Genomic DNA, 7,989 nt, shown 5'->3' with positions numbered 1-7,989 from the left:
ATCCCCCCAGCACAACATTAAATGTAGATGTGCAGCCTTAATTGGTTTAGTTGCAAGAAGATAATCTTTTTTTCCTCCTTTCTTGCTGTTGCCTGTTAGCTTAAAGGCTTTTTAGCTGAAGGTTGATAATTATCACTGAGAAGAAACTAGCACATCAGGAGTTCATTTTCCATCTTAGCACTTGTGGCGCTCCTTTGAACTCCTCTCACCAAACCCACGTTCCCACTCTGTCACTTTCCTCCCTCCATCATAAAAAGGTCTCGGCAGCCAGCAGCTCCAGCCTTTGCTGGCGGGCAGAGGGCATTGCTTCTCCGGAGTGCTCCTCCAGCATGGACAAATTGCACGAGACATTGATAAACATGGAAGACGCTTTGGGTTCAGAACATTCTGTCTGCTTATCATCCTGGGACTGGAAAAGCACCACTGGGTCTTTCGAGCTGCACCCAGTCTCGTCTCCACACAGCTTATCCCCGACACCCTCCTTCGAATCCTACTCCTCATCCCCTTGCCCGGCAGCGGTGGATACCCCCTACGGCAGCGGTGGTGGCAGCAGCTTGGTGGGCTACAACCTGGTGGACTTCACCCCTGCCTACCTGCCTAGCCCCGGGCAGGCTCGGCTGCCCAAGGGCACCAAGGTGCGGATGTCTGCCCAGCGCAGAAGGAAGGCCAGTGAGAGAGAGAAGCTGCGGATGAGGACCCTGGCTGATGCACTCCACACGCTGCGCAACTACCTGCCCCCCGTCTACAGCCAGAGGGGACAGCCCCTCACCAAAATACAAACCCTGAAGTACACCATCAAGTATATCAGCGAACTGACGGAGCTCCTCAACAGCGTCAAGCGGGTATAGACCCTGCCTGGGGCACCTGCCCCAGCACGCTCAGGGTCTTTACAAACAAAAAACCAGCAAAATTTCTTCCTCACCAGACCGCGGTGGCAGGGGTTGTGAGAGGAAGACGGAGCAAGGGAGGGAAAGAGAGGGCCACCGTTGTGCATAGGACGGGATGCTGGAAGGTGATGTAGGATTGCCTGAAAAACCTGAGCTGCAGGTTGCCAAGACAGAAGTCTTGCTTTTTGCTTTTTTTATGTCTTTTTTTTTTTTTTAATAATAAGCTTCTGGGAAATATTAAACCTAGTCTGATAAAAAAGTTAAAAGAAAAAGCCAACTGATCTTCCTAGGATTTACATATCACTGTTCTGACTGATCTTCTGTTTAAGAAGGGCAACAGTAAATCCATAGGTTTTAAACTGAATTTTAAAAATGTAAATGACAAAACACTATAAGATTACTCAGTGTATTGATTTGTAGGCACTTTAATACTAGGATGATGAAAAACATGTATAGCTAGTTCAAGTATTGTCTATTTATCCACGTTTCTACTGTACCTCAAAGTCAAGCAAAAAGTAATAGTGAGAACATCTTTGCTCATAAACAAGTATCAGTGTCATAGTTTGTATCTTGTATTATATATCTGATTGATAAATAAAATCTAGCAATGAATGCTAAATACTGGCAATTAAATATAAGGAAAGTGACATTTTGTATAGATAAATTGCTGTTAAATCTTATCCTCTTCATTAATACATACAGAAACATATAGTATTTCTGTATTTAATGCCTAAACCCCCCTTGCTTCAATGCCTGATGAATTGTAGGAGACATTCGTACATCAAATTGCTAGAACAAATGAGCTATCTTCCTTCTCTCTGACATGAAATAAATTGATTCAGGTACTAGCAAGATGCAAAGTTTTATCCTCAAGGTGTACTGAAACCTAGGAGGGCTCTAGTAACCATGTCTCCTTATTAAAAGATGTCAGATCAGCTGTTTTCTACAGCTAGTACAACACACAAAACTTCAAAATTAAAAAAATAAATCTTAATCCTTAATTACTTTGAATTTCATCTGACAGGTATGGCACAGGTCTCACCATATTACCAAAAAAAATGTGAGTTGCTTTGTAACTCTCACTGCAGACTGACTCTTAAAATGTGGCTGTGCTAAGGCCAGCAACACAGAGAGGAGCAAAACCCATTGCTGAGTGCATGGAGCTAATTAAATCAGATTAACCTTTTCTCCATGAGGAGATGTAAGGCACAGAGAAAGCAGCAGCGAGGAGGTAACAGACTTGTCTCACCAGGATGGCTAGATCAGCATGTCTGTGTGGGCAGATGGTTTAGGTTTGCAGATATATCCTGCAGCAGAGCACCACAAACCTAAAACTTTATTGCATCTTTCTGTTTCTTTCTTTTCCTCTTTCTGTTTGTTTGGAAGGAAATACAATTGTCCTTGTAATTTTTTTGTTTTTCTCTAGGGTTCAGCCTAAGCTGACTCCATGCTCTTCTCACATGGCACAAGCATACTGGAACAATCAGCCCAAAATCCATCAGTGTCTCAAAAAAGCAGCTACATTCAAATTTATGCAGGTAGCACTGTCACTCAAAACATAGCCACATCTAAGCATATCCCATATGCTTCTGTTTTGTTTTAACCCACATTAGATTTCTCACAAGCTTTAGGGTTTCAGCAAGGATATAAGTAAAATAATTTTTTTAAAGCACTATATAATTGTTAAACCAGAGAAAGTTTTGTGCACATGAGATGGCAGCACTAATGTCAGCATAGTATTCCTCAGCATAAGCCTGTGCAGCTGATCCAGATTTGAGGAGATGAAGAACTACACAGACAAAGTCAGTCTGAGTTACATTCTGCAAGGGAGTGAAATTGCACATTGCCTGTGGGATCTTGCACAAAACAGTAACAGAGCCCAATCTCGCATCCTTTCTCAAAGACTGTCACACTGACAGCTCTAAAGAGGTGTTCTCAGCATTGGCAAACCACCAACAGATGCACAGAGACTGCGATGTTAAAGACCATCATCATTCACAAGTATAGTGGTTGGGTATATTGTCTATACTTGGGAAAACTTTTAATCTTGTTTCTTACATCTTCCACACCTAAAACTACAGGTAACAACTATGTTTTCCAGTTGTTTAGCTAGGGAAGCCTATAGAGTCATGATTAAAGCAGAGTAACAAGGAGTCAGAAGGATCCACTTATATTGCTAGTTTATCTATGACCTTGGGTGGTCATCCAGCACTGCTGCCTCAGTTTACCCATCTACAAGTAAACAACTCTGAAACCTAATGGCTTCAGAAGGCTGCTGCTCTTCAGCGAGGTTAAGTAATGCTGTATGCAGAGAGAGTGTCCCAGCAGGAGGCCCTGCAGATTTGAGAAATGGCTCAGGTTAGCATTTCCCACCACCCCTGAGAAAGTGGCAGGTGAAGGCCCTGAGCACACTGGGCTACAGCTTCCTTCTAAGTGCTTGTAGAGTTCCTCTGTCTCCCTGCAAGTCCAGGGCAGAGCAAGAGATCTAAGTAACCACAAAGTCAAGGCTTCAGGTTTAGGACACTTTACTGCTTCTGTGCCAGTGAACTAGACCATGCCTGCGCCTACTCCCTAGCCCCAGAATTCCGGTGGCCACTGCCATACCCTTCAATACTTTAGATTCCAGCACAACATGGTGGCATCTAAGCTGAACTTAGGGCAGATTGTTCCCTTAAAAAAACCCAACAACCAACCAACCACGACATCATCTTACTCACTGTCCTGCAACAGGCCCAAGGCCCATCATCCAAGACAGAGTTAGTTTACTAGAATACCTTGTACTCTTGCACTGTTTGTTTGATCCCCTTTCAGGGGGATCTCTCATTCCACCAGCATGTGAGGCAGGGGGGAAAGTGACCAAGGAGGTATAAAGAGGCAGCATATGTAGGTTCTGTACCTACCTGTGACAGATCTTCTAGGATCTGCCAGTTCATTTTTCCCCTCCCAGAAATAAATGGATTCTTGCTCTGCCTGACATGGAGCATCTCTATAAACCCTTCCTTTTGTAATTCTTCCCTTTGGCATAAACGTGTCGCTGATCCCAAGGAAATAGTCTGAATTATTATATTCATGAAAGTACAACTCCTGCTGCTACTAAATGTTGGATTTTATTTATTTTTCAGTAAAATGAATACAGTCTTTTCTCTTTCCTTTACCTCCAGAAATTTAGGATATTTAAATTGATGTAAAAGAGACCAAGTTATGTCCCCATTTAAGGGTATGAGATCTAGCCTCCAGAGCTAGTACGTAAGGTCCATATTGAGTTTCAACAACACACCACAGTAATCCATAGAACAGAGACAAAAAAAAAATCTCAGTTTGAGAAAGTTGCACAAATCACGGAAGTAGAGGACATTTCACATACAAACATCTCTCAACACAGCATGCTAAAAATCTGCATGGAAATAAAGCTAAAGTAGCAGCCCAACAAGTCACTAGAAGTTCATGGTTGAAGGATTAAATTCCATTCCTTAGGCAGAATGTAGTTGCTTACCATGCTGAAGAGAAAAAGATACAGGAGACTGAACTGGGGTTAGTCCCAGACAGTGAAATGAACTCTTCATCCATAAGAGCTCTCTCTCCCTTTCCCAGGGTAACATGCCACTGAAATTCCTTACTGACATGGAGAGCAGAACACTGGTACTAGAGAAGCAACCACCACAGATTTCTGCTGCGTTCATAGATTTCTCATACAATAAACTGGTTCATTAAATCATGCTTCACGAGTGATACAAGGCATAAAGCTGAAAGGGAAACAGACAAGCGCTCAAATACTAAAGAGAAAAGGGATAGAGAACATAAGATCTACATGAATTAAATAATTTGAGCCTTGAGATACAGAAACATGGGAGTTCGGTTGAACTACTAGTCCTTCACTTTGAGGTTACCAATGAGATGATTACACTATCCTGCTGCAGACGTTTAAAAAACCAAAACATAACTCCCACACCTCACAGAGCCAGAAAGAAACAGCTCAAACCGTGCGTACCCTCTCTCTGCCCAAAGACACTGGAGAGCAGTGCAGTGAAGCAGGCGGAAGGCAAGAGAACAAGATAAGCAAGGGGCACCGAATCATAGGCGACATGGCCGGACTCCATTAGCTACTTTTCTGAGCAGCTCTTCATATTCCGAGCTGTGCCCTTGCCCCTGCTCTGGGCAAGTTACTGAAAGGGGAACCAGGTATGATCACAGAGTGCTTAAGGCTTCAGAAGCCAGAGGAAAGAGGGGCTTTTGCCCCGCAGTCATCCTAATCCTTCTATCAGGGAAGAATAAGGCAGGGCAGAGCAGGCAGTTTACATATAATGGATTTTGTGCAAGTTAACCCCTGTGGTGCCATCAGCCAGGCAGTTAGTGCTGCTGGAGGGAGAAGTTGCTGCTGTCAACAGTATGAGAATAGGCTGTGGGTTTCTCCTCATATTCCAGAGACCAGTGGCTGTTCTAGTGCAGCTGGAAGTATATGGTGCTGCTTTATTTAACAAAAGGCACACCAATGGAAAGGAGGAAGCCTAGCAGATAGGGTATTCGCCCAGTATTCAGGAGACTTGTGCAGCTTCATTCACCATGGCAGGTTTCCACCTGAATTCAGGAGAGTCACAACTTCTCTGCCCACCCAATAAAAAGGGTGCAGCAGCACATTACCTGCCAGCAGCAACAATACCCAACACAAACACCCTGAAAGGTGGCAATGAGACTAAATTCCCTCTTGGTGGGAAGAGTAAGTGCCTAAGAAAGAGTATTATTGCCCACTGGTTAAAGGATCACACGTGGAAGAAGCTTCCTAAGCAAGCCTTGGCTGTGAGCCACAGAGAGCTCACACCCCACAGCAGAGGGAAGCCTGGGGCCACCCCACCCCACCCCCACAGTGCTTTGAAATTCTACACGGAAGAGCACCATGTAGGTGCCAAGAGGTTTTATGGTTACACATTTGGGCTGCACATAGGTGTGCTTGCAGGGGGGTGGGGGGTGGGCTTCCTGCAAAAGGGCTTCAGACAGTTCCTTGGGAGAGCTGCTTATCTAGTAGCTGCCACAGCTCCATATCCCCTCTGCCTAGGGATGTTGGGGGCCATCCTTCCAGCTCTGCATGTAACTAACCCCCCCCAAAAACCCACACCACCAAAAAACACCCCCACAGCAATATACATACACTGGAGCTTCTAAGGAGCCAGTATCTGACTTTTACTCCCCAACATATTTGCCATACAACCACAAATGCTATTATTGCATTTAACAGATGGGAAATTCAGTTGCGAAGCATAGTCCCAGCTCCCAGCAAAGCAGCTTGTTTTAAGCGAGCTATAGAACTTGGGTCCATCTGAATCCCTTCCCTGATCAAGCCCTTGACTTTTTGCTTCTTTACACAGCAACTTGCTCTTATCACTACACCAGGTAGTATAAAGCAACTGATTCGGCTTACTCAAGCTTTAAAGCATTTCTTTCAAAGCACATGCCTGTCTGGGGTTTGGGAACCTAGCTAACAGTGTGCTAACACTGTGTTTAGGAGTTTCTGGACTCACATACACAAATGAAAGCAGTAAGTATGGGAGTGACTAGCTGAAGACTCGAACAGACTTGTGGCAGAAGCCAAAACTTGAACCATGGCTTCCTAAATCATTACATCATTGTCAGAACATATTTTCCTCTGGATATAGGTGCATAACATTTACTGAAGACTTTGAGATTTAAAATAAAGAGTAAACCAATGTACTGAAAGAGAAAATTAATTGGGGCAGAAAATGTAAATGTCAGTTTTCTTATTTTTTTAGTATTAATAGCAAGTTGTTGCTACTTTACATCACCAAAGCAGTAGAGTTTTAATATACTAACCATGTCACTGAACACAGACTATAGAAATGCAGATCTCTTTTTTTTTACTATCACTGACCACGTATAACGAGGCTACTTGTAGCACTGGCTTACCACCATTTATTTGAAAAGGAAATAACTTTCTGTAGTACACTTTGGTTATTGTGCCTATTTTCCTATAAAAACAAATTACACCAGACTTCTCTTTTTCCTTATAGTTTTATCATTCACCTGTCAAAATTGCCAAAGACATTAAGCATAAACAAAGAAGATTGATCTGCTTTCAGCTTATGTTAACAGGGATATAAAAATAACATCCCAAATACCAGGGAGAAAAGCATGTGGTCATAAAATATCCACTTAAAAGGCAAAGAGGTGTTGATGCAACACTTGAAGAGGATTTATTTTTTTTAATAGAATATATATTTATAACCAGGAAGGCAGTTCCTGAATTTTAGTATAAACAGACACCTCTGAGGTGGAGAGAACGTTACTGTCATGTTTTCAAAAGATTTTAACTGATATTCAAATGGATTTTGTGTATCATGCTGTTAGAAAATCTGACAAGAAGCTTTATATAAATCCTAGTCCAAACATGGAAGGGAATCTCCTTGATTTTTCCCCCTAACAAAACAGTAAAGGACCATCTACTAACACTTTCCATTTTGCAAAATGGCACTAAGCAGAGCTGTTCAGTTTACCTGGGCATCATCTTGCTTTTCAATAACTCTTGAATCCCCATAATCAGATAAAGAATCTTGAGATACTGACTAATCTTATGGAAAGAAATTAAGGTGCCTTAGACAAGATTGTAAGTACCAGATATCTATTCTTAAGTGATCTTGCCCTTGAGTCTTAGTTTGAAGAAAGGAATCAGAAACCCAGGAAGCCACAACTGAGACTGAGTTAACAGTACTGGAATAGGCTGCCCAACCCCATGCTTGGTTCTCAGAGCAGCCACTAGTTGCTAGGGTTTTCCCCTTGCATGCTGTAAGAGGGGAGAAGGTGGCTCAGGCTACCCAAGGCAGCCTATGCCGTGCTGGCAGAGCACTGCTGCGGCAAATTAAGATTTCTCCAGATAAGTGAATGGCAAACACTGTAACAGTCTCATTTCTTGGCAGACATGCAGCATGATGCAAGACACGGGGAAGTCATCATACCACTTACAACACCCATACTTGTGTTCTCTTCAGTGCAAAATCCTAGCAGCATATTATAGGTATGTCCTTTGATTTCTCAATAGATTGTGTCCACAGACTGAGGAATAACTAGTGCTCAACCCACTGGGTTAATGTAGGGA

At 42.9% G+C, this 7,989-nt stretch overlaps 1 protein-coding gene across 1 annotated transcript; it reads left to right on the top strand.

The window, feature by feature from the left end:
* The first annotated feature begins 329 nt into the window (after nucleotides 1-329).
* MSGN1 (mesogenin 1) lies at nucleotides 330-848 on the top strand. Its single transcript, XM_005240397.2, has one exon. It carries the CDS (start codon nucleotides 330-332, stop codon nucleotides 846-848), a length of 519 nt encoding a protein of 172 aa, XP_005240454.2.
* Nucleotides 849-7,989: the final 7,141 nt, after the last annotated feature.

Source organism: Falco peregrinus, chromosome 7 (assembly GCF_023634155.1).
Source record: "Falco peregrinus isolate bFalPer1 chromosome 7, bFalPer1.pri, whole genome shotgun sequence".
NCBI classification, from domain to species: domain Eukaryota; kingdom Metazoa; phylum Chordata; class Aves; order Falconiformes; family Falconidae; genus Falco; species Falco peregrinus.
This window is presented reverse-complemented; position numbering and strand designations above follow the sequence as displayed.